Below are 27,607 nucleotides of genomic sequence, written 5' to 3' on the forward strand. Positions count from 1 at the left end.
TATATCAAGTCAGGTTAGAAAACTCGTCGCTGTAAGAAGATGTATGGTGCCAGATGCTGGAACAGGTAGAACGAATGCAAAAAGCATTTGGTGTGCTGGCTCAGCAGAATGGCTGGAGGCAGTGAGTGAATTATGCAGTGATTGTCACTTGGGTAGACAGGTTATGGGATTTGATAATTCAGTACCAGCAGTAGTCATGTTATCAGCTGTAGGGTCTGTGGATTTCTAAAAGACTATGGGCACATTAATGCCAGGAATGCTGCACTTGCCAGACTACTGATGGCAGATTATGTGAATACTACTTATTTCCCCAGTGTGTACAAAACCTCGCATTTTCGGATGATCAGTGCGAAACATTTGCTGATTTGAGATTAGATTCCTCTTATGTTATCCAAATCTGCAACTAATAAAGCTTTCCATGCATGTTTAATCATCTCTGCAATCTTATAGCTGTGTGGTGTGCTTTCCTGTTTAAGGCAATCTAATAATTCTAAAGAACTGCAAGTGCTCAGACAGAAGAAGGCATGTAATGTTTTCTGCTTGTCTCAATAAAGCTGTATCCAGGGCGGTAATCCATTTGATATGCATATATTTATTAACAAATCATTAAATGTATTTTTACATACATTTAGTACAAGTTCCTAGTTCTGTCTTTATATCTGCCCCTAATAACCCCTCAGTGTAGCACTGCTGGCAGGGAGATTGAGAGACAACAGCCAGCCAAGGCTCCATCGCTCTGCACAGTGCCCTGTCCACACTGAGCATGCCTACTTTGGGTTAGATTGTAAGCTCGCAGGAGCAGGGCCCTGCTAACACTCTTGTATTGAATTGTATTGTTGCTATATTGTCTGCCTGTATATTGTAAAGCACTGCGCAAACTGTTGGTGCTATATAAATCTTGTATTATAATAATGGAGCAGAAGGACTACTTCAACAGTGTGCTGCTGCTCCTTTGTTGGTCAGTCACAGGCTGGTTTGAGTGCTAAACATGGCTACATTAGCTAATTTCATTGTAGTCTGCAGAGAGGTCCAACAACTGACTTGGCTGTCAGTGGTTATGTCTTTATTACCCACTTCAGCCCTGGAAGATTTTACCCCCTTCCTGACCAGAGCACTTTTTTAAAATTCGGCACTGTGTCGCTTTAACTGACAATTGCGCGGTCATGCAATACTGTACCCAAACAAAATTTGTGTCTTTTTTTTCCCACAAATAGAGCTTTCTTTTGGTGGTATTTGATCACCTCTGCGGTTTTTTGCACTTTAAACAAAAAAAGTGACAATTTTGAAAACAAAACAATATTTTTTTACTTTTTGATATAATATCCCTCTAATTTTTTTTAAAAAAAGCAAATTTCTTTATCAGTTTAGGCCAATATGTATTTTTCTACATATTGTTTGGTAAAAAAAATCACAATAAGCTTATATTGGTTTGCGCAAAAGTTATAGTGTCTACAAATTTATGGGAAAGATTTATGGCGTTTTTTTTATTTGTATTTTTTTACTGGTAATGGCAGTATTGTGACAGACAGATCCGGAGACTTTTGACACATTGTTTGGGACCATTGACGTTTAATAGAGCGATCAGTGCTATAAATATGCACTGAATACTGTAAAAATGTCAGTGGCAGAGAAGGGGTTAACTATGTGTTCCCTCACTGGGTTCTAACTGTATGGGGATAGGACTAGGAGAGATGACAGATCGCTGTCCCTACGTTGTAGGAACACATGATCTGTCTTCTCTCCTCTGACAGCACAGGGATTTATGTGTTTACACACACAAATCCTTGTGTTGGCTCTCGTGCACGAGATCGCTCCACGCGCATCGGGTCCCCTGCTGTGCAGCGGGCGCGTGCCCTCTGGTGGCTCTCCAGGGCAAAGCCGTAATATATACAGGATTTCACCCAGGAGAGCCATCCTGACGCAGTATATCTGCGTGAGTCGGTCGGGAACCGGTTAAAGTGATTTGTAAAGCTTTGGATTTATTTATTTTTTATTAACAAACATGTCATACTTTCCTCCTTTGTGCAAGGGTTTTGCACAGAGTGGCCCCGATACTCCTTTTCTGGGTTCCCCCAGCGAAACTCCTGGTTCCTTTTCTTCTCAAGTGCCCCCACGGAGAGCCGCTTTCCATGGGGGCACTGCGTCCATTGACACAGACAGGGCTCTGCCCTGTCCCTCCCCCCGCTCCTGTGTCACTGGATTTGATTGACAGTAGCGGGAGGCAATGGCTCCCGCTGCTATCAGTCTATCCAATGAGGACCCGAGACAGCGGCTGGAGTTGCTGTGCTTGTCCCTGTCGCTGGAACGACCGGGCTCAGGTAAGAAAAATGGGGGAGGTGTTCTGCAGCACAAAAGGTTTTTCACCTTAATGCATAGGATGCATTAAGGTGAACAACCTTGATGGTTTACAACCCCTTTTAAGAGTGGTAACAATCCCAAACCATTTGGAAAGTAAAACCTTTCACTATATACATATTTCTTCTGTATGCCTAAAGTTTATAGCTTTCAAGTATTTACGGTCTACCTTAAGTCTCATGCGCATGGACACCTGTACCTCTGCAATGTAAATTTTGCCATATTTCTCCCACCTGGAAAGCTGAGCTGCTGCCTACAGTTGCCCATAGATATGAATGGCTGCACGTTGCTGTGCTTGGGCATACACTGTGTTTGTGTAAACGTGAATATAGCTCATGGGTGTATGGGGAAAAAAGTGAACATTTTCTATTTTTTGCATACATTTGTACGTGATCTACACCAGTGCTCACAAAGTGATTATATGAGTGCTGTACACAGTGGCTATATGTCACACCTTGGCTTTTTGGTGAGGAAAATATAATGGCATATATGCTGCACCAGCACATACCCCCCCACGTGAAAGAGGCCTTAAGGCTGGTTTCACAGCTATGCGAATTGGATGCGGTTTTCCCCGCACCTAATTCACATAGCAGAAGATTGTGACCGACTCTCTATGAAGCCGATTCACACGTCTCTGGTGCGAATTGCACAGGAGCCCTGTGTGTCTTTTGGTCCGTTTCAGGTCCAAATTCAGCCCAAAATTCAGCTGGAATCGGACCTGAAACAGTGAATGGAGACACACCTGACTCCTGATGAGAGCCGCTGCATGTTCTAGTGTGAACCCATCCTAAAGGAGAAGTATGGCCAAAGCTTTTTTGCCCGTACTTCTCCTATGGATCACAGGAGTGTAATTTATTCTGCACTCCTGTGAATCGTTTTCAGCCAACAGCCAGCTGAAGCCCGCTGTAGGTTGACTTCAGAACCTGTCGAAGGTCTGAAAAGAGCCTGACCATATGGTTGGGATCCGCCCAGAAGCCTGGACTGGCAGCTGGCTCAGTTTCTCAGCGATCCACTGAGAGCCTGAGCCAGTCCCTCCCGTAACCTCCAAATCCCAGCGCTTCAGTGAGCGCAAGAGGGGAAAGCAGAGAGGCCTGGTTCTCTGCTCAGCATATGAGAGAACTGAGTGATCAACGATTGATCGCTACAGAGCCTGTGGGAGACAGATGCAGCATCTTATCTGCTGCATCCACCTTGCTGGATATAATTGTTTGATTTATTTATTTTTTTTTAAACCTTAACCGCTTGCCGACCGCCGCATGTACATATACGTCAGCAGAATGGCACGGCTGCGCAAATGTGCGTACCTGTACGTCCCTTTTGAATTTGCTGCCGTGTGGTCGCGTGCATGCCGCCGGCGACCCTGCTGCGAGCTCCGTGAGTGTGATTGCGGGTCCCGCGGACTCTTTGTCCGCGGGGATACTCGCGATCGTCTCACGGAGCTGAAGAATGGGGAAATGCTAATGTAAACCAGCATTTCCCCCGTTCTGCCTAGTGACACTGTCACTGATCACAGCTTCCTGTAATCGGGAGCGGTGATCATTGATGTCACATGTAACACCTCCCCCCCCACAGTTAGAATCACTCCCTAGGACACACTTAACCCCTTCGCTGCCCCCTAGTGGTTAACCCCTTCACTGCCAGTGTAATTTACACAGGAATCAATGCATACTGGGGTAGTGCCTACACAGTAGGGAGAGGATTATTACCGTTTATTTTTTGAAGTTTTAGGCTTCATTCACACAGCATGTATGTACAGCACAAATCCAGCATATTCTGGTAGCTAATATAACAGCTAATATAACAACTGGATGCAGATAGTTGCAGTAGCTCAGCCTGGAATACTCAAATGCATAAATACTATGAATGAGGCCTCACTCCAGCTCTTGAAAGTTTGTCAAGCTTGCTTTATGCCAATATTTTTTATGGAATAAAAGGAAGGAGTGTAATATGCTAAAATGCTGAGTTGAAAAGTGTAATTTTATTTAACACAATTGATTGGGGTTTTATCAACTTTTTTTTTTTTTGGTATTCTTTATTTGGAGTTTTGTTTAAAATCTTTTGGATTATCATATAATTGTACTACTTTTAATGAACAAAATGCTGAAGACTAAAATTTTATTTTTTTCTTGCAGGCTTCAAAATTTCATGAAACCTCGAACCCTGAAAATGATACAATGATTCCTGTGTTGTCTTCGAAAAAAGCGAGTGAATTACCAGTCAGTGAAGTTGCTTGGATCCTTAAGGTGGGATTTTTTTTTTATAATTGTTTTGTTTCATTGTGGCCTCATTCACACGAGGCGGACTCCGTTTCCACGGAGCCCGCCTCGGTCCGCCGGCTCAGTGGGAGATCAGTCCGTTCATCTCCGCTGAGCCGGTGGATGACAGGTCCCTCTCTGATCACTGAGCGGGGAGGGGCTTGTCAGGCGCCGCTGCTGCTTATGGAGGGAACGGATGAAAACGGACAGCATGTCTGTTTTCATCAGATCTCACCCGATCCGATCCGCCAGCTACTGACGTAGGGCCATCCGTCTGCTTTCAGCGGATCGGACCAGGTCGGATGTCAGAGGACATGTCTCCGCTGACATCCGTCGCTCCATAGGCTAACATGGAGGGCCCGTTCAGGTCCGCCTGTCAGTTTTGACGGTGGACCTGAACGGTCCGATCGTGTGAAAGGGGCCTTCTGTCATGGAATTAAAGATGTTTTAAAAAATAACTACACTGCAAAAGAAGTGAATTTATGCTGCTATTCCTGAAACCTTCTTCCACTTCTTATTCTTGAGTTATTGTGATAAGAATCATGCAGGAACTCCGATATGATTTGTTTGTTTAGTTTGTAGAACTATTCTTCTGTCTGCGGTTATGTTTTACTTTAAACATTCTGTATTGCATTTATCTGTATTATGTAGACTACCTGGAATAGTAATAGAATAGAAATTAGAAATGTAGAAATTATATAGAAATTTAGAATATAAATAGACTTAAAGAAAAAATCAAATTCTGTTCAAGTATGTAATTTTCATTTTTTTTTTTTTTTTTTTTTTGCTGCTGTCATGCAACTTCCTCTTAGTGGCTACATTTTGCTCTCCATGGTCCCACTGGATGTGGGACCACAGCCACCTTCCTCCTTCTTCTTTTTTTTTTTTTTTCTTTTGCTCACTCTTGAGATGGACTGTGGGATTTATAGGGATTTGTAATGTATTTAGAGCAGTGCACATTAATTAAACTAACATGCGCTACTTGTTCTAAACAAACAGAAGTGAGGGGGGAAAAGCAGAGGATCAGGAGCTTATGGAGGACTTTACAAGGAGCACAAAATCACAGTAAGAAACGATGTAATGAAAAATGGTTACAGGGCACTAAAGTAGTGGATGTGTGTGGATTATTTTATATGGAGAATAAGGATATCATTTTTGCCTTGTTTTCACGGAGCGGTTTGGTACGGTACGCTATTTTGAGTGTTTCCATTATGAAAGCGGCCCATCCAACCGAACCGCACCATTCCGTGTCCTGCTTCAGATGTGGGGCCATAGAAAATGGTACGGTTCGGTTAGGGCGGAGCTACGATACATTCCACTGATTGGCGGACGTGTGACGCCATGCTAGGCATTTTTTCTAAACCCACGTATGGCCCCTGGTGGTCCGACTTGCAGTGGAAACGCTTACCTGAATAGGCCGGATCATTCTATGCCTTCCAAACTGTACCGACCCGAACCGATCCGCTCAGTGGAAACGAGGCATAAGTGTCACTTTGAGTACATTTTATTTAAATTTCCATTGTGTGCAATTTAAACTGATGCTAATTTTTACAAATACAATTTTTGTAAATATTTTTAAATTCTTTGGATACTATTTTAAATAGGTGGCAGTGGTCAAAACTTGTGTAATTGAATCAGCATGATTGTTCAGTTTTCTTTTCATAAAATAAAGGCACAAATGATTGATGTCAGAAGATTGCACTGAATAGCACTTAAAACAATAGGAAAAAAAGGTCTGTCTGCGGGTTGTGCTGCTTAGTGCACCTTCCTCAGCACAGCAATTACAGGTTGAGTTTTATCTGTGACAATTCGACAAAGTGCATATGAATTGTTTTTTTTAGTGTTGAATTTCCTGTACCTTTTTTTTTTTTTTTTTTTTTCCTCCTTCGGTATATTAATGCTCGTATCACAGGGGGCGCCTGCATTTTGAAGAAAAGTCGATCTGTGGTTGAGCCCATAGTTCGCCCTGTTAATTAAAGCAGTATTAAAGCAGATAATTATTGTTTTGCAGTGTAACAAATTTCAGATGTGATGGCTGCATTCGTTTTTCTGGTTTAGGCTTTTTTTCTTGGGGATCCAGCCAATAAGTCTTTTTTTCTTAAAAAAAGAATAGGCTCTCTTGCAGATGTGTCAGTTACAGGGATGAGACAAACCATTCAACACTGACAGGGGAGCTTACAATGATCAGTGTTATTTACGTCAAACCTTTTTCCCCCAAAAAATGCTGTTTGGCTTCAATTTGTTAGATTTACTAGAAGATTTAAATACACTAACACTCCCATCCACCAAGACTGACCATACTGCTGTCCAAAGGTGACCCCTGTGCTCTTTCATCCAGAAGGGTGGCACCCTATTACAGGAGGTGTTGCAGGCCAGGACACCAGGTGAAAACAGAGAGAGGGGGGGGGCTAAAAAAAGAAAACTGCAGTAAATTACATCTTTGGTTTTAGGGTTAATACCACTATGGGACAATCAACTGTAAGCAGTCAGTACTTGCATGCTTGTAATCCTGGCGTGCATAGGTGTATTTATTTGCTGGATAGGACTCTTTCAGTTAATAAAGCATATATATTTATAATCTAGATGCGTTTTATCATGCTTGTTTCATTTGCCTGCTAGTACCGGTGTTGATCCCTTAATTGCAGGTTGGGTTTTATCTGTGGCATTTCACAGAAATCATGTTGAAAGCTTGAATCTTTGGCCTAGGCTGATCACAAATTCTCCTCCAAATAGGCCTCAAATTCTCTCCAAGCTAAGATTAAAGCAGAACTTAACTGTATCCGAGTACCACAAACTGAAAACGCAATTAAATTTGCCCACCCATTCAGGTCTCCGTGCTTTTTATTGAGAATACACGTTGAGAAACAACCCTCTAACATTTCTAGCTGTAGCTGTCTTGAGTAAGAGCAGAGTAAATCAATACCTAACATTTCACGCTTTAAAATTGCGCACACTCGTGGAATGGCGGCAAACTACGGTACTTAAAAATCTCAATATAGCGCCCCTTTAAAAATGTTTACCGGTTGCCTGTTTATAGTTAGAGGCGATCCTGTGCTAAAATTATTGCTCTTGCTCTAACGATCACAGCTATAACTCACATGTGTGGTTTGAATGCTGTTAACATTTGTAGGCGTGTCTTACGTATGCGTTTGCTTTGGCGTGTGAACACGGAGGGATGGTGCATTTTTTTTCTTTTTTTTTTTTTTTCTTTGCTTATATTTTTATTTTTACACTAAAAAAAATTCTATATAAATTCTAATCATTTTTTTTTTTTTTGCACCCGAGTTAAATATATGGGTGTCACAGCTAAGGGTTTGAATACTATGTGATATTTCAGTTTTTATTTTTTAAGTTTTTTTTTCTGTGTTTTTCTGTCAATATGGGGTGCGGTGTGTACATTAATGAGGAAAAAATGAACTTAAATGATTTTAGCAAATGGCTGCAATATAACAAAGAGTGAAAAATTTAAGGGGGTCTGAATACTTTCCGTCCCCACTGTATATGTGTGTGTATGTATGTATATATATATATATATATATATATATATATATAGATCTCTATCAATTTTTTTCTAACACCCTAGAGAATAAAATGGCGGCCGTTGCAATACTTTCTGTTGCACAGTATTTGCACAGCCGGCTTAAAAGCGCACTTTTTTTTTAAAAAATACACTTTTTTTCAATTAAAAAATAAGACAACAGTAAAGTTAGCCCATTTTTTTTTTTATATTGTGAAAGATAATGTTACACTGAGTAAATTGATACCCAACATGTCACGCTACAAAATGACGCCCGCTTGTGGAATAGCGACAAACTTGTTTTAAATTTTCTACAGGTTGCATGTTGTGAGTTAGGAGGTCCAAGGCTAGAATTATTGCTCTCGCTCTAACGATCGTGGCAATACCTCACATGTGTGGTTTGAACACCGTTTTCACATGTGGGCGCTGCTCACATATTCGTTCGCTTCTGCACGCGAGCTGTGCGGGACCGGGGCGTGTTTCAAAAAAATAAATTTTTTTTTTTTTTCTTATTTATTTTACCTTTTTTATTTTTACACTGTTCTTTAAAAAAAAAAATGGTGTCACTTTTATTCCTATTATAAGGAAAGTAAACATCCCTTGTAATAGAAAAAAAAGCATGACAGGACCTCTTAAATATGAGATCTGGGATCAAAAAGACCTCCAATCTCATATTTACACTAAAATTGATACATCAAAAATGTCTTTAAGAGCTATGGGCGGAAGTGACGCTTTGACGTCGCTTCCACCCTGCAGTGGTATGGAGACGGGTGGGGGCCAACCTCAAGCAGAGCAGACCCGATCGCCTCCACCGCTGCCGGCGGCTCCAGTAAGCGGCGGAGGGCACCGAAGCGTGGCTGGATTGGGGGTGGGGCCATCTCCCGCCGCCGATAAAAGTGATCTTACGACGAATCTGCCACAGAGACCACTTTTATCTGAAAGTGGACCACCTGCTGAAGAAGAGGATACTGGGCTTATGGTAGCTAGCTGCTGCCATCACAACAATATCCCTCTTCAAAGTACCGACGTAGAACGACGGTGTGCGGTCTGTAAGTGCTTAAATATAAAGCCCACTCACGTCACCGTCTGGATTTGTGTATTTTGCCTTTTGGTGATCATGTATGTGTGCTCGGTCCTCCTTTCTGTGGGGCCCTTCCACAGCTCCCATCACAGACAATTTGGGCAGCCTCTGATTCATCGTCTCCCATGTTCCAGACCTATCACAGCGTAAGTACTTTAGGGATGAGCAACTCTTTCCCTTTTTTTTTTTTTTTTTTTGGACATATCCTCCCTGCTGAGTGGTATAACATTGGATCATACTGGTGTACTCATGTTTTGTTTTAGGCCCCTTTCACACTGGGGCGGGAGGTGCGTCGGCGGTAAAGCGCCGCTATTATTTTAGCGGTGGTATTCGGCCGCTAGCGGGGCGGTTTTACCCCCGCTAGCGGCTGAGAAGGGGTTAAAAACCACCGCAAAGCGCCTCTGCAGAGGCGCTTTGCCATCGGTATTGCCGCGCTGCCCCATTGTTTTCAATGGGCAGGAGCGGTGTATACACCGCTCCTTCACCGCTCCAAAGATGCTGCTAGCAGGACTTTTATTCCCGTCCTGCTAGCGCACCGCTTCAGTGTGAAAGCGAGACACAGCAGCAGCTGTTTCGGGTCGGTTTGCAGGCACTATTTTTAGCGCAATAGCGCCTGCAAACCGCCCCAGTGTGAAAGGGGTCTTATAGATGTGTGCATCCGCCCCTGAAGAGTGGTATTACCCTCAAAACGCGTTGGGCTTATTTGGATGCACTTTCTCCCCTGCAAATCCTTTTACTCATCACATCATCTTGTGTTCTCCACCCACCGTGTATTTTAAATGTTTTCATTACATACAGGATTTGTTCCCTACCACATGTTGGTTGGTTGCTATCAATGTTTGTTTCCATAAATGGTCTGTAACATTTGATTGACAATTTTTGTTCATTGCTGCATGTATCATTTTTGCCACGTTCCTTGTTGTTTTACCAATAAAAACATGTTCTGGGATATTGACTCATCTTATAGCCATATGCACTTACCTCGTTCAAAGTCCCAAAATCCCCCCCCCCCCCCCCCCCCCCCCCAAATACATATTCAGGGATGGAGACATGTGACCCATGTCTCATCTAAAGTCACAAATTGTTCCCTTTAGTCCACATTTATGTTGGGATGGAGCTGTGTAAATGACTATTAGGGAGCCTGTGATCATTTTGTTCCTATTTGATCTAGGGCGTTTTTTTGTTTTGGTTTTTGCTGTGTACTTGCTCACATCAGAAAGTAAAAGGGGTAATTAATTGAATTACCCCTTTTACTTTCATTTTGCAATCAGCAACCTCGTGTGTGTGTGTGTGTGTGTGTGTGTGTGTGTGTGTGTGTGTGTGTGTAGGTCTGGTCATTTTTGTGGGACTGGGTTTTGTTGTGTTGTTTCTTTACTTTCCTGTGTTCGGAAGCTGCGATTCGCAGCGAGGGATCGGGCGGTCTCGTCTCTACCATGAATCGGCTTTACACTTCCATGCCATGCACACTGACGCTGGCGTATTTAAATTTTTCCATCTGGGTCACCTTATGGGGGGGGGGCGTCATTAGCCTCCATGGGTGGCGGCTGCTGCCGCTTGGGCATGGACGTCTCTCTTCCTATTCTGGTGAACCGGTGTGACGTTAGTGCTGCATGGTGAGGAGTGAAAAATGTGGGTGGAACTCTGCTTTAAAGGCCCTGTAATCTGTGTTTTTCTATCTCCTTATAATTTTCTCAGTGATCTCTGAAACTTCCTCTCCCTCAAGTCTATTTATTTGGAACAAGCAGTACATGTAAGTTTATGGTCATGTGCACTACCGTATGCCCACTACAAATCCTATCATAGCCTAGTCCAGTGATGACGAACCTTGGCACCCCAGATGTTTTGGAACTACATTTCCCATGATGCTCAAATACACTGCAGAGTGCATGAGGATCATGGGAAATGTAGTTCCAAAACATCTGGGGTGCCAAGGTTTCGCCATCACTGGCCTAGTCCATCTTGGAAGCGAGCGAGAGATGGTGGCTATGTTCCTGCTTACAGCGGGACCATAGAGAATAAACAAACCCACCCTTTAGGAGGAAATCAAGTCACAGCAGAAAAAAAGAAAAACAAATTGGAGTAGGCTTTGAGGAATAGAAGGTACCCTTTTGCGTTGGTGATATTAAATGCAAACGTGTGTTTTTGTTTGTTTTTTATTTATTTATTTATTTCATTTTTTATGTATTTTTTTTTAAATACAAAAAAGTGGTTATTCTTACCTGTTCTGTGCAACGATATTGCACAGAGCAGTTTCTTCTTCTTTGGCGATTCCCTGCCAGTGCAGTTCCTTCTACGGGTGCCCCCTTAGTAAGCCTAGTACTATGGGGGCACCTGTGTGTGTACGCACCCCATCTGGGCTGCATGCATCCATAGATGCACACAACATCGATAAATAATGCCCCACCCCTTCCTCATAGGAGTTTGACTGACAGCAGCGGGAGCCTATGCCCTCAGTGTCTCCTGTAAGTCCAGGAATAGAGGAGAGAGGGGCTGCAGCTTGGACGGCATTGGATTGGTGAGAGGAGGCAGGGGGGGATGATTATTAGTGGGGTGTCATACAGTCTCCTGGGAGTAGGATTTAAGAGACTTCACATGGAAATGGGCACGAACACTAACATGGACACCCTCCAGAACAAGAGAGCCGCGCTGTAGCCGTGTTTCGGCCATGTCGCGGTATTGAGGTGCTTAAACTCAGAAAGATCTGACTTGACCTATGTTTTGAATAGATTCTGAATTTGAGGGAATTTGAATTTTGAAAACCTTAACAGCCCTGCACATTTCCCTTTGTTTGATGTTACCTTTTTTAAATTAGAATTGCACACTAGGCAATGTAAAAGATTTATGTTTATGTTTATGTGTGGGTTTACTTTGCAGGCTGATCTTCAGAGTGGTTTAAACAATGCTGAAGTGTGTCATAGGCGAACCTCCCATGGATGGAATGAATTTGATATCGGTGAAGATGAACCTTTGTGGAAGAAATACATTGCACAGGTATTCGGGGTGTGATATGAAATGTGGTTAAATTTTGGTTTAGTTGATTAGAACCCCAAGAGGTTCCCTTAAACTTTGCTGCCTATAGACACTAATAAAAATGTTTTCAGTACCCGCCACTAATTTTATCTTTTTTTTTGTCCAGTTTAAAAATCCACTTCTTATGCTCCTGCTGGCCTCTGCTGTAATCAGCATTTTAATGCATCAGTTTGATGATGCCGTCAGTATCACCGTGGTAAGTGATCCATGAATCCTCTGATTACTGGTTTATTGGCATTGGTAATAATAGCTGGCTGTTGGTTTTTATAGGAAAATAAGCGCGATTAACTACATCTACCCAGAAATGATGTATGATTTGTAGGAAGTCTGTGCTGAGAGCATGGGCTGTCATTGGTTACCTTTTGCTTTTTGTAAGTGCTAGTTTTCTGGTTCTCGTGCTCTTTAACTTCAATATTTACTGGGTCACTGACCAAGAATTCAGCAAAATCGACTTCTGATTTGAACTTTTGAATTAAGTCAACGACGCTGAACATGTTTGTTGTTGAACTGGCTTGACAGCTAAACATCCCTCATTTTCAGTAGGTGCGATGAACAGTGACAGCACACATACTTCTAATCTTAGAAGTGTTTTTTTGTCTGATTTAAAAAAAAAAAGATTGGACCCTTGCCTCTTCTAAATAATTGCAGATCTTTTATAAGCCTGCAGCAATCTTTTCTGAGGACATGGACAATTTCTTGTGAAAACTTGCAGAAAACAATTTTGTCCCTGAAGTGTTTTGAGTCTCCCTTAGCACACCGTAATGACTGCTGTGGTTTTCTAGCCTTGGCTTATTTATTAGCTATTCAGCTAAGCAAGAAATCGTACTTCTGTGCCATTTATCAAAGCACTTCACGATTGTTCAGCCATTATTTCTGGACAGGCTAATGAATATTCAGGAATCAACATTTTCTTACACTTTGTTCTCTTACATTCAAATTATTTCATTGTGTGATTTATTGCAGCGTTAGCGGGCATGAAAGTGACAAAAAAAAATGTTAGAAATGTATGTGTTTTTTGATGAAGTAATTGTATATTTTTGATTACATTTGCCTTATTTCAAGGTGCCCTTTGTGCAGCTTTGTATTCAAGCTCCGCTAAAAGTGCCCAGAGCAGAATCTAGTGGTACTGATGTCTGATAAAGAACTCTGCTCAGCAGAGAGAGCTCGTACCACTAGGATTCGAAAAAGCATGCTCCATTTTATTGGCCTAATTAATGAGCTCCCTGTATAGCTTGTAATAGAGTTTTTTGGGCAAACTACTAGCAGTTGCATGGACATGTTTGATGAATGCTCGGTATACATTTTAAATGTTAAATAGAGTTTTGGCTTCTCTTTCGGTTTTAAAGTGGTAATCTGCTAACAGAAGTGGCGCTCATTCGTTTCCAGCATGTTACAGTAATTTCAAGTGAAAGTAGTTAATCCTGCCATTGGCACAGATAATAATACAGGTTTATATAGCTTAACCTTGTCTTTTATTGTATTTTGGCAGGCAATACTTATTGTCGTCACAGTTGCCTTTGTTCAGGTAAGCTGCCTTTTTACCTGTGTATTTATGCTATGAAATATTTGCTTAGTGTCTCTAATATGACGGTTTTATATAATAATAATTACTTCTGCTGTAAGTGAAGCTCCAGTCCCCCCCCCAAAAAAGGCAGCTGCTACAAATACTGTAACTACTGACTTTTAATATGACACTTGCCTGTCCAGGGATCCAGCGATGTCCTTACCCGAGCTGATTCTTCAGTCGTCTTTTCCTGCAGGTGCCGGCATCTTAGGTAAGGGAAACTGGCAGTGAAGCCTTCCGGCTCCACAGCAGGTTTCCTGCTGCATAAGCGAGAGCCACGCTGCCACTTTGTGAATGGTTCAGCAATCTTCTGGGACCTGTGATGTGTCCCAGAAGGCTGCAGGGGGGGGGGGGGGGGAGCAAGAGTGGGCTGAACTTCTGCGGTAATCTGAATGGAAGTGGGAGCGAATGCCTGCCAAAACCAGGTACCTGCTCCCCCCCCCCCCCCCCCCCCCCAAACAAAGTTACCAAATGTGGCAATGGAGGGGGAGCATGCAAACAAACGGAACTTCCTCTTTTGGCTGAAGTTCCACTTTAAAGAGGAAGTCAATTTCCCTCGTTTATCTGCAGTTTGTTTTTAAGCTTATTCTTAACTTTTATCACCAAATCACATCCTCACCTGCCCAGCGAATCCAGCATTGTTATGCTATGATTCACTACTCAGCTTATACACAGCGGGTCCCCTGCCCACCATCCTTCTTTTTTTTTTTTTTTTTTTTTTTTCCTCTGGCATCATCGGAAACCGTCTGTCTCTTCCAGGTTCATGCGGCCAGTCCGCTAATGACATACAATTGGTCTACCCGGAAGCCAATGCATTCTGGGATGTGTGATTTGCATTACCCAGAAGACTTCAAGAGCCGGGCTACGTCAGGAGTGGGGGGGGGGGGGTGTAGGATGAAAAAAAAAAAAAAAAAACATCCTTCCAGGGTGAAAAAAAAAAAAAAAAACATTTTCCCCCTGGAGTAGGTGATGAGTGGTTTTCAGTAGGGGAAAGGTAGTTTGGGTTTGTGGTATTTTTTTTTTTTTTTTCCACTTAAAGGGGTTGTTAAGCCACTACAATAAAAACATACCATCCCCCTCTGTAAAATAACATTATGTGCCTCAGTGTCTGTGTTTATATAACAAAGATGCCGATCTGTAACATATATCAGAGTGTCTCCCAGCCTTCACGTGACTCCTCAGCTCTCTCCTCTCCCTGGCTGACAGCTACAGTGGGAGGAGCCGAGAACTCCTGTTGACGTCACCAGGGGAAGAGATAGAGCCGAGGAGTCACATGAGCGATGGGAGATGCTCTGATATAGGTACAAATCGGCATCTTTTTAATATAACACAGACACTGGGGCACATGTTTTACAGAGGGGATTGTATGTTTTTATTGTAGTTATGATGGCAGCAGGAGGGGAGAGCTGGGGAGTGGACGGAGCTGACCGGTGGGGAGGGGGGAGAGGATGGGGAGAGCAGAGAGGAGAGCTGCAGATAGCTGCAGTTGAGGAGGCACATAAACTGACCAGTGTCAGGGCTGGCAGCCATGATAAACCATGGTCAATTTACAGTTGGGAGGGCCTAGCCAGGCAGGATCAGCCAGGTTTTTTAGGTAATAAAAGGGGCCAAATTACACAGCACAAGCACTGTGCTGTTATTCATGCTTTAATGGAACAGGATCTGTTTTTAAAAGCTTTATTATCATGCCTACATGGATAGATTGTTTTCATCATCATGCAGGTAATGTATGGTAACATGATTATATAATTGTTTTGCCTTTTGTAGGGATTATTGAAAAATTAGATCTGTCCAAACCATTTCAACCTCTCTGTGGAAAATCTGAGCAAATGATAGTTAAAAAATAAAGCAACCGTCTGTGCAAAAGATTAGGTCGTTTTGGTTCATGTGACTAAAAATGAGAACACAAGCTTTGTAAGCAGAATTAATGTGAAAACTGTAGTTAGGTCAGCTATAATGAAACGGACAGGCAATTAGCAGGGGCAGTGGGACTGTGAAAGTCAGCAGAAACTTGCTCGTCGGCTGCCAAACAGCTTAAAGCCAGAGGGGCAGCTCGGATTAAGGTCTCTATTGACGTTGGTACAAACAGCGTGCAACTGCTGCAATGTCACATGACCCGACATGCCGCATTTGGATTGTCTCGGGAACCCGTCTGCATAGGACCTGCTTTCTAAGTTTAACCGGAAAGTACTGCTATTCACAACCCTAACTGTCTTCACGGTTGCGTGTTTGATTAGCTATAGTAAATATACATATTTCCTTATTTTATGTTCATTTTTTTTTTTTTTCTGTGTTGGGTATAGAATTAAACTCCCTAAAAGAGAAGGTGCGCCTTTAAATATCCTCTTCCCCATCCTCTAAATATATTGGAGATTTATTCTTTTTTTTTTTTTTCTTGATGGGGTAGGGGGCGGGTACCCAGTTTTGGCAGGTACCGGCCTCCCACTTCTGTTGGAAGCTTTACTTCCTCCACCCCTCCCTGCCTTCAACCTCTTGGGACACGTCACAGGTTCAAAGAGGCCACACGACCATTCACAAAGTGAAGCGTGACTGACGCATGCACAGTGGTAAGCTTACTGCGAAGCTGCAGGGAGTAATAGCTGGCTTCCCACACTAGACATGCTGGCTCTGTGATCCCAAAGACCAGTGAATGATCAGCTCAAGTGAGGACAGAGCTGGATCTCTGGACAGGTAAGTGTCCTTTATAGTAAAAGTCAGCAGGTAGAGCATTTGTAGTTGCTGACCTTTTGCCCCCCGCCCCCCCCCCCCCCCCCCGACGAACATGGGAGAAAAGTGACCATGCCTTGAAGTGGCTACCGCCTATATGTGCATATTTACACATACCATACCCATGTATTAGATATATTGTAACAATTAGTGCCATTTTATTTCAGAATTTTTTTTTTTTTTTAAATCCATTTTCATATGAAAAAAATAAGATGTAGCTGTACTGCATGTTAACATTTGACAACCTTTTATATACATACTGTATGTTCTATTTCACTTACAAGTAAAATAATGTTGCAACCCAGTAAACTTGGATGCTGCTGCCAGCCAGCCATATTGCCCTCCCCGTGTCAGGACGTCAGGGGAGGAGAGACACAGATCAGTTTCACAGCCCAAATTCCTGTTCTGGCACAATGAGCACAGAAGTTGCTCACTCAGTTCCTCCTCCATTGAGAAAGTGTGTTGTATATTTTCAATGAGTACAGGGCATTCTCCGACTGTACAAGGGTAGATTGTGGCATCAGGCCCCAGCTCTCCTCCTCTCCCCTTCCCCAAAATCTGAGAAGCCTTGTATGCATTGAAAAGAATGCAAGCCATTTTCTCTATGGTGCTGAGCGAGCGACTTTCTGATTACAGGTAACCAAGCTGACCCAATGTAAATTAAAAAAAAAAAAAAAGATTAATCTTAGAGTTCAGCTCTACAGCAAAAATGACTACTATATATTTTTTAACGCTGAACTCCAGCCTTACCTTTTAGTCTTGCACAGTTGGGCAGACTCCTCTCCTTAACAGTTGACTAAGAACATCTCCACTTAATAATGACTGTTATTAAACTTGATGTAATTGCTCATAAACTATTATGCAAAACTGGATTGAAATTATTAATACAGTACATTTAATACTTTTCTATAATACTTGCAATTTAGGAGTAACCGGTCAGAGAAATCCTTGGAAGAACTAAGCAAAACTGGTTCCACCAGGATGTCACTGGTATGGTTATCTTATTATTTTGCTTTTTTAAAATGCTATGGAATTCATGTTTATTGCATTTAATAGTTTACGTTTTGGTCTTAAACTGTCCTATAAAGTGACTTTAAATCCTCTGCTGTATGATTTTAGTGAATGTGTTGCCCTTTCTTAATCCAAATGGAAATATGCTGTTGTATTATGACTGTCCCAGGTTATAAGTGGTTATAGCAAGATGTCGGATACTTGAACATATACATTTATATTTTTTTCCAGTATAAGAGAGGGGAGACTGGAGCACACCCTTGCCAGGGAATTGGGTGCCTGGAGACACAGTCTGCTTGTCAGTTGGAGACAGGTTCCTGCTGATCTGCGGCTATTTGAGGTATGTTTTCTGTTTTGTGTTTTCTTATGGGAAGGTAATAGGATTGGTTTTTGGAGAGCAATTTTTACCATACCTACCCATTACACATAACATTTTTGAAGACATTCTGGGTTGATTTAAGAACTGTTTTACTTTAATGTAAATGTATGCCCCAACTGTATAGAATTGCAGCTGAGCAGATTAATTAAAGTTTAGATGCCTATGATGAAGGACAAGATAGGAGGAAAGGGGTTTAGTATGTTGAATACTGACCTTTTTTTGTTTTTTTTTGTTTTTGTTTTCGTAAATGTGTGTATTGACCGTAAAGAAAAGGCATTGATAACAGATAACAGTGTACAGGCTCTCCAGGAGCTGTAGCATCATAGACTCAGAGCCAGAAGTATTTAAGTTTTAGTATTTAAGCTTATTTAACAAACACGCACATTGTTTTACATTACTAAAAAAAGTTAACCCTTGATTTAAACAATCAACGGCATTGAGAAACTGATGTAAACCTCTAATGACATCTGGAAAATTAGAAGTTTGTTAGAAAGGGTAGATAGCAGTGTTCAGAGGGTTCATACAGAGTCTTGAAAAGGTAATTAGGTGAGATATTTAAATCCGTTGTGTGAAGTGTTGAAAATATTAGGTTTCGACTTGCCCCGCCAGTAAAAGTAAAGATTTGGTTATCCAAATCTTTCCATGTTTGTAAAGCTCTTTAAAAAGAAATTTCAGAAGAGCAATTGGAGCTGAAAAGTCTGGAAAATTATATAATGGTTTATCAAAGACTTGGGACTTTTGTGCAGATAGTTTTCATATAGAAGAAATTCAGTCCCCTAATAGTGAATGCTATACAAAGATCAGGGCTAGGGCATGCTGTACAGTGTGAAAATGGATACTAAAAATCTCTGAGACAACTAAGAGAAAGGAAGCACCAGAGAGAAAGGACACTCAAAGCTTTGGAGAGAGATGAGTAAAACACTACAGATATATGTGCTTTGCTCAAACTTCATGACTGAGATTTAAAACCACTTTAACTTTTACCACTACTAAGAAGCCGATGCAAAACACTGTTAATGATCTGTTTTATGACGGCATCCATACCTTTGGAACTGTAAAGAGTGTTGCTATACTTGGAATCTGATAACATGAAAGAAATCTAATGTTCCAAATTGTTTAAAGGGCTTGCAGCCTTTACCGTGTTTTTAAAATTTTTACAATTACCTAAGCTGCCACATTATGGGCAGCACAGTGGTTTAGTGGTTAGCACTTCCGCCTAGCAGCACACTCGGTTTGAATCCCAACCATGGCACTACCTGCCTGGAGTTTGCATGTTCTCCTTGTGCCTGTGTGGGTTTCATCCAGTTATTCCGTTATTCCTCCCAAAATGCCAAAAACATGCTAGTTGGTTAATTGGCTCCTATCTAAATTGGCCCTAGTGTATGCATCTGTGTATAGATGTGAAATGAGGACCTTTAATTGTAAGCTCCTTGAGGGTAGTTACTGTTGTGAATGTACAATATATATGTTGTATATGTAAAATGCTGCGAAAATTGACAGTGCAATATAAGTACCTGTAATTTTTTTGTTTAATAAGTTTTTATTAAAGAAAAACAGAGCAAAGACAAACATAATGCACATAAAAGGTACATATTTAGGTTTAGACTGTATCGGCTATAACAGTAAAATATGAACCATACACCCAGCAAGTATCTATATATTTATAAAGAGTATTATTGCAGTATTTAAGTAAAAAAAAGAAGGGGAGGTTCACAGTCTTTGAGTCTTTAAGTCAAACATAATGAAAAGTGATCTGTGTATTAGTTTAGCAGAAGTAAAGAGTAAGAGGAAAAGTGAAAGTATAGATAGAGAGAGAGGATAGAGGAAAAGAGAGAGCAAGAAGTAGGGATGGGGAGGGGAAGGGGTGAGGGATGAATTGCTGGCACAGATGTTATCTCATTGAAAAGAACCTGAACATCGGAATATAAACAGCTACTCCTAGTAAGTCAATTTAAGGGGTTTGTGTTATAATGTCTTTATAAGTGGAAGTGGATTGAAATTTTATCCATGAATCCCATGTTATAGAATGTTTCTTGGAGGTACCTCTGATGTTGTGTGTAATACTCTCCATAAGATGTACGTTGTCAACCATTTGTAACCAAACTCGAACAGAAGGGGTTGTTGGTTGTCCCCATAAAGTCGGTATTAAAGCTTTGGCCGTGTTCAGCAAGTGGGGGATAATTGAACGTTTATATAATCTCATAGGGGTATTTGTAGAGTGGAAGAGAATAGCCCAAGGGTCATTGGGTATATTCGTATCTGAGATCTGTGTTATCAGAGTACGAATGGCATCCCAGAAAGGTCGAATCATTGGGCAAAACCACCAGACGTGTGCGTGAGTAGCGTTGTTCCCACAGTTCCTCCAGCATAATGGGTAACTGGCTGGGAACATTTGGTGTAATCTAGCTGGGGTGTAATGCCATCTGGATAACAGTTTTTATAGTTAACCTCTGACATTTTCGAGGCTATGGAAGAAGTGTGGACTAATTGAAGAACCTTGATTTTTTGGTTGTCAGTGAGGGAAGAATTTAAGTCAGATTCCCATTTAGCGAGGAAAGGTGGAAAGTTGGGATTTTGTAGAGCAATGAGAGCTTTGTAAAATAGAGATATACTATGTAAAGGTGGATCTTTTGAATAGAAAATCTCTTCTATAGCATGCAAATCCTCAATATCTCTAATTGGTTTAGGAAGGGAATTTAAAAAATGTTGTAATTGGTGATATCTCCATTTATCCATAAATGTAGCAGGTTTAGGGGCTAGAATCATACTCAGTGGTTTAATTGTGTTGTCTCGGAGGACATGATGTAGTAGTAGGGGTTCTGCAGATTTCCATGATTTAAAACCTGGGTCTAATAGACCCGGCAAAAAATATTTGTGGTTGAGGAGAGGCATTAAAGGGGAGTTATAGTTCCATGAAAATTTTTTGTGTAATGCATCCCATATATCTAAAGAGGATATAGTAAGAACCGAGGTATTATGAGCCAGATTTCTGCGAGATCGGGGTATCCAGGGAGCTATGGAAAGGTCCATTTCACTTAGAGAATATTCAATTTGTACCCACAATTTCGTTTTGAGAGCATATTTCCAATCCGCCAATCTGGAAAGAACAACCGCTTGATAGTATGTTTTGAAATTAGGAAGGGCCAGACCACCAGAGCATTTAGAGCGGAACAATAGCTCCCTGGATATCCTGGAGCGCCTATTCTTCCAAATAAATTTGGAAATCATGGTTTGTAAAATAGTGAAAAACCCCACCGGTACACCTAATGGGAGCATTTGGAAAATAAAAAGGATGCGAGGTAATATATTCATTTTAATTATATTTACTTTCCCCAGCCAAGTATGTGATAAATTGGACCACTTTCGTAGATCGTCTCTAATCTTATTTAGCAAGGGGATATAATTGTATTGAAAAAGAGAATGGGGGTGAGGAGTAAGATAAATACCCAGATATTTCATACATTTTGGTTCCCACTTAAAGGGAAACAAAGGTTTAAGAGAGAGAGCCTCCGACTTAGGGATATTAATGTTTAAAATTTCAGATTTGGATAAATTTATTTTGAAGTTAGAAATGGAGTGGAAATTGGAAAATTCTGTCATTAAATTTGGAATTGAAATGCGTGGTTGTTGAATAAAGAATAATATATCATCAGCATAGGCTGCGTATTTATGTAATCTGTTGCCTATTTGTATGCCTTTGATATCAACGTTATGTCTGATTGTTGCTAGAAAGGGTTCTAGGGTAATAGCAAAAAGAAGGGGAGACAGGGGGCAGCCTTGCCTGGTTCCATTGTGTAGGACGAAAGGGTCACTCAGCATCCCATTTATCCTAATTTGCACTGTAGGATTGGAATATAGGGATGAAATTCGATGAAACATCTTAGGGCCCAGCCCGAAGTATCGTAGGGTCATTTTAAGGTATTCCCAGTCCACCCTGTCAAAAGCCTTCTCAGCGTCGGTGGAGAGGAGCAGGGTGGACTGGGAGCGCCTCTGGACATATTGGATCAATTAGATTGCACGAAGGGAATTGTCCTTTGCTTCCCTATTAGGTATAAAACCTGATTGATCTGCTGAAATCCAGCTAGGCAAAAGAGGCAACAAACGGTTCGCCATTACTTTGGCTAGTAATTTAATGTCCACGTTGATCAACGATATGGGCCTGAAACTATTGCATAGGGTAGGATCCTTATCAGGTTTGGGGATGACAGTGATATGAGTGGAGAGGGATTCTGGGCGTAAACCTGAAGAGTGAGAAATGGAATTTGCATAGGCGCACAGACGAGGGAGCAGTACGTCACTGAATGTTTTGTAATATAAAATAGTGAACCCATCAGGTCCAGGGGCTTTACCGGATGGGGAAGATTTTAATGCTGCCTGAAATTCCTCGACTGAGAAATCTTCTTCCATTTCTTTTAGTATGGACAGGGGCAATTTAGGTAGGTTAGCATCTTTTAAGTAAGAAAATATGCGACTCCTTCTCTCTTTTTGAGAAAGAGAGGACAAATCGTTTTTAACATTGTAAAGGTCCGTGTAGTAATCTCTGAAGGCCTTAGCGATATCTGGGGTTGCGTGGACTAGCTCTCCTGATGGGAGTTTGATTTTGGAAATAAACGACTGCGCCTGTTTAGTTTTCAAGGATCGGGCTAATAACTTACTTGGTTTGTTCCCCCACTCATAGAATTTCTGGGATAGGCGTTGGAATTTCCTCTTAGTATCTAAGTTGAGGAGCGATTTCAACTCTTCTCGTTTAAGTGTGAGGGATTGAAGGTGTTCAATATGTAGAGATAGTTTGTGTTGTTTTTCGAGGGTCGCTATCTGCTGCAAGACCTGGGCGACTCGTTGACCATGCTCCCTTTTTTTCCTAGATCCAAGTTCAATGAGACGACCCCTTATAGTAGCCTTATGAGCCTCCCATACCGTGGAGGGAGATGTGTCAGCAGGCTTATTTTCCTTAAAGTACTGTGTTAAATGAGAGGCTAATATGGAGACCTCAGCTTCGTTGGATAGAAGGGAGTCATTAAGTTTCCAATTATTAGTACGTCTTGGTAGGGAGGGCATGGTCAACGTCATCGATACAGGTGCATGGTCAGATATAGAAGCAGTCCCTATGTGAGCGGATTGCAGGAGGGGAAGAGGATAATGATCTAAAAACATGTTATCTATTCTGGAATAGGATTGGTGTGTTGTGGAAAAATGGGAGAAATCTTTTTCCTTAGGATGGAGGAGACGCCAGACATCCATTAGTTGGAGGCTCAAAAGTTTCTTTTTAACAAATTTCAAACGTTTGAAAGAAACACTGGAGCGACCTTGAGAGGTATCCATAGTAGGGTCTAGGGGCATGTTTATGTCACCAGCTAAGATAGTAAGACCCTTGGCAAACTGTGAGAGTTTAGTAATGATTTGTGAGAAAAAAGTTGGTTGATTGTGGTTTGGGCAATATACATTTGCTAAAGTGCATTGAGTGTTTCCTATGAAGCCTCGAAGGAAAAGAAAGCGACCATGTTCATCTGCTAACATATCGGATAGCCTGAAGGACACACCTCTACAGAATCCAATGGCAACACCCTTAGCTTTATTGGTATCTGATAAGCTATAGTACCACTGTGGAAAATGGGGTGAAGCTAGCTTAACAGAAGTTGTGTGGGTAAGATGCGTTTCTTGGAGAAAAGCAATTGAGCAGGCGGCTTGTTTTAGTTCACGAGCTAATTGGTGACGCTTAACAGCAACATTAAGACCCCTAACATTGTATGATACACACTTTAAGGTAGCCATAGCTAAAGCAGAGCCCGGTCCTTCAGCCATCCTATCCATGCGTGCCAGCAGAAAGGGGGGAGGGGGGCGGGGGGGAAGAAAGAGAGTTTTGGAAAGAGAGACAGAAGAAAAAAGAGGGAAAAAAAGCATATATAGAAAACACATATGTAACTTAAGCATCTTGTGGGAAACATTTGAACGTCACGCAGAAATCTGCAGTGTTCCCATTGGGGAAAGAGAAAACGAGAGGCCATCTCAACCCCTGGGTAGGGATCGGATAGAACAGTTGTAGGGCCAATCGCAGTCTCCAACCCCAGAAGGAAAGGGGGGGCGGGTTTACTTTGTTTAAGGTGGGGTAGAGGGAGGAGTACGCACCAACAGCGCGCGGCCTATAAAAAAAAAACATATAACCTGCGACTGTAGGGACTTAATAAGTTCCAGTTAGTAATGTAGAGATTACCTATAAACGGACCAGGATCATTGTAAACAACACATAACCTGAAAAAGTAATATATAACTGTAGACCAGCTTGGTACCTAAGTTATAGAACAAAAGATTAAAGTAAACACTTAAAAATAACAGAAAAATTAGAATACCAAAAAACATTGGTCAATGCAATAGTACATCAGTTTTGGCCATATATGTATGTGTAAAAGTACAAAAAACTTATGACCAAAATACTACTCAGAATGTCATCCTGTGATTAATTGTTGGTCTACATGGATAAGCAGGAAAAGGAAAAAAAAAAAAAAGAACCAGAAAAAAGGGGAAAGGCCACTTTTCAACCATGCTTTTGTGCAGAGCCTGAAAGTGAGGTACATTGCTTCTTTGAGGGAGTCTTTCTCCATGGTGGGTCCAGATGGCTCAGAAATTTAGGAATTGGGTCTTGCCAGCCTGGGAGCTCCATTGGTGGGAGGTTAAGATCACGTAGAAAAGTTGAAAGTTCCTCCGGGAATCTTAATGTGTAGGAGCGACCATTTTTCGTGGCAATCAGGCAGGCTGGGAATCCCCATCTGTATATGATCCCATCAGAGCGTAGCTGGTCAAGTAGCGGTTTCAGAGCTCTGCGACGATCTAGCGTATCCTTGGAAAGATCTGGGAAGATGGTAATGACTGCTCCGTCAAAGTCAACATTAGGTAGGCCCCTCATCTTCAACATGATAGCGTTTTTATCCTCAAAGTAATGCAGGCGGCAGATGACGTCTCTAGGTTGATCTGAATTAGCATTTCTAGGCCTTAGAGCCCGATGTACACGGTCGAAACGCAGCGGTTCAGTGGCAGATCTACCCATGATGGTATTAAAAATGCCTCTTATGGATGGTTCTAGATCATTATCCCCAGTGGCTTCCGGCAGACCTCTGATACGGATATTGTTTCTACGGTTGCGGTTCTCGAGGTCTTCAAGCTTATAAAGAGAGGCTCGATGGGCAAAGGCCAGCTGAGTAACCGTGTCCTGTAGTTCTTTAATGGCTACAGCATGTGTGTCTTGCCGTTGTTCTGTTTCCTCAACTCTGACCAGGATATGTGACATATCAGATCTAACAGCAGTTATTTCTTTTTTGATGGATTTCTCCAAACTGCGAAACATACCTGCAAGTTCTTTTTTAAGGCCGCTCATTAGTGTAGTCATCTCGGGACCGGCTGGGGATCCTGGATCGTCCATAAGGTCAGAGCAGTATGAGGAGGCAGGAGAGCTTTCTCGCACAGAGGCCGCGTGAGACGATGGAGAGGCACTTGTGCGCGAGGTTCGGGCCTGTTCGTCACGTGCGTTAGCCAAGTACTGTTGGATGGAGCCTGTAGAGACTGGAACTGACAGTGGCCTCTTGCCTGGACGTTTACCTGAGGCGGCACGATGTTTAGACGTTTTGGCGGGCATCACTGGACCTATACGGCCGCTAGCTGCAGGGAGTACCCCTCAATTACATCTGTGTAAGATCAGACATGCATTAAGGTGCCACAATCATGTGGAAAGGTGTAGATGCAGGTACTGATATAAGGTCACTTTAACGGGTACAACGAGGAGTAAAAAATAAAAATAAAATTTGTTGTACCTTGGGTAGAGGCAGAGAGGCAGTAGCAACACTTGGTGTATCAATATGGCTGACGGTCCCCAAAGACGGGTTCGATTTTTAGGTGGTTGCTTGCATCAACACTGTACAGAGGAGCCTGCTTGTAAACCTCTATCCAAAAAAAAAAAACGTTGATGGGTAAGATAGTAGAGTAGGTTGAGGACAGGGAGAGCACTGTGGAGCACCAAGATGGCCGCCGACTTCCAGGGGTAGGCCGAAGCCGCGGACTTTCCTGAGATTAGTGTCCGGCCTGGCGTGTGCTGCCTCTCGGAGGTCCGGAACGGCGCTTTATATGTCTAAATTCAGTAACTTAGTGGGGCTGCAGAGTATTGGCACTGCCAAGGACACTCAGTGAGGGAGGAGGATAGGGATGTCACCGTACTCACTGTGTCCTTACTAGGCGAAACCGGAGCAACAGGCCGCAAGATGGCTCCCACCGAAGACAAGCCTGAGGCAGGAGAGGGGAGCAGCCGGCGTCACCACAGCACTCAGAGGAGCTAGCGAATTCACCGATGGCGTCCCGATTATGGAGTAGAGGTGAGGGCTCCGCTGTTTCACCGATGCAAGGGGGAGGAAGGCAGCTTAAGTCGGGCGTTTGTGAGACCCAATATGGCGGCGGGCGCACTAGGCCTAAGACTGGCCGAAGGCCCGGGACCGCAAAGTTCCGCGAAAACTGCTAATTCACCTCGGCAGCAGTAGCAGGAGGGGGGTCGGTGTGGTAGAGGGAAGGATGGAGCTCTGGAGATCGAAAACCAGCTAGGATGGCCGTGGATTAATATCCCTTAAGCGGAGCTCAGCTCCTGCACGTCTTCCCTGTAGCTCGTCCGGACACGCCCATAAGTACCTGTAATAAACATATTATTGACTTATTCCAGTGATTCAAAATTAAGGTGATAAAAGATTAGTTAAATTCCATGGACCCTATCGATCATCTCACATTTCAGGTCTTTCTGACTTGATCTTTCAAGTCTCAGATATACAGCATGTTTATAATACCATAAAAGGCCTTCCATGGGAAGACCCACTGCAAGGATGGATTTTTTTTTTTTTTCCGTTTTGCTAGTGTTGGGCTTTAAAAAGTAAGAATGTAATTTTTCACAGGACTGAGGTTCCATCCAACTGGGGATTGGCTAAATCGGGAAGACCCCCTAAAATCGATTCATTTTTGGACTGCAAGAAAATCCATACTTTAGTGTGCTTCTAGTGTTGCCAAGAATAGGAAATAAAGTACATTTAAATTCATGTAGCATAACCAAAAAAAACAATGGCAACGAAGTAAGTGTTATTCTGAAACATAATCCCTAAACCTGAATTCAATCCCTGAACATAGCACTTAATTTCAAACTAAGGCCTCATTCACATGGATATCCCTATACATGCGACGGGCCATCTTCAGCTGCCCTGAACGCACAGGTCTTTCATGCAGACAGCTTGTTGAAATCCAGATACACTCTCTCCCATAAATTAATGGCGCTAGGTGCTAGGTCAATAAGTAACATATACAACCATACTGCGAAATAAATGATAAAATTAAAGCTAAAATGGAAATATATATATATATATATATATATATATATATATATATATACACTGTGAAAATATTCTCAACAATGTGCAATCTTCACACCGCACCATGTGCTCAAGTGTCACCAGCTCCCAGTAGGACACTCACCAGATTGTATTGCCTCATGTTCGGCATAATGCACATTATGTCTTTTTAATAGATCCACTTCATCATCAGGACTCTCCAGACTTGTTCATATGCATAAAAATTTTGCTCATAAGAAAGGGGAAAAAACTCCAATAGTGTATTCACAACTATATATATAATATATATATATATTTTTTTTTTTTTGATCGTTGAAATC

The 27,607-nt window shown here is 42.0% G+C and overlaps 1 protein-coding gene across 1 annotated transcript in view; it reads left to right on the forward strand.

Annotated features, from left to right (window-relative positions):
* The window catches only part of ATP2C1 (ATPase secretory pathway Ca2+ transporting 1), a 163,406-nt gene that overhangs the window by 52,415 nt on the left and 83,384 nt on the right, over positions 1–27,607 (forward strand). The window contains 10 exon segments of the mRNA XM_073632757.1: positions 4,488–4,598; positions 12,083–12,199; positions 12,345–12,434; positions 13,728–13,784; positions 13,946–14,013; positions 17,456–17,492; positions 17,494–17,519; positions 17,772–17,814; positions 17,816–17,852; positions 17,855–17,880. Coding sequence (XP_073488858.1) covers positions 4,488–4,598; positions 12,083–12,199; positions 12,345–12,434; positions 13,728–13,784; positions 13,946–14,013; positions 17,456–17,492; positions 17,494–17,519; positions 17,772–17,814; positions 17,816–17,852; positions 17,855–17,880 — 612 coding nt within the window.

Source organism: Aquarana catesbeiana, linkage group LG05 (assembly GCF_042186555.1).
Source record: "Aquarana catesbeiana isolate 2022-GZ linkage group LG05, ASM4218655v1, whole genome shotgun sequence".
NCBI classification, from domain to species: Eukaryota; Metazoa; Chordata; class Amphibia; order Anura; family Ranidae; genus Aquarana; species Aquarana catesbeiana.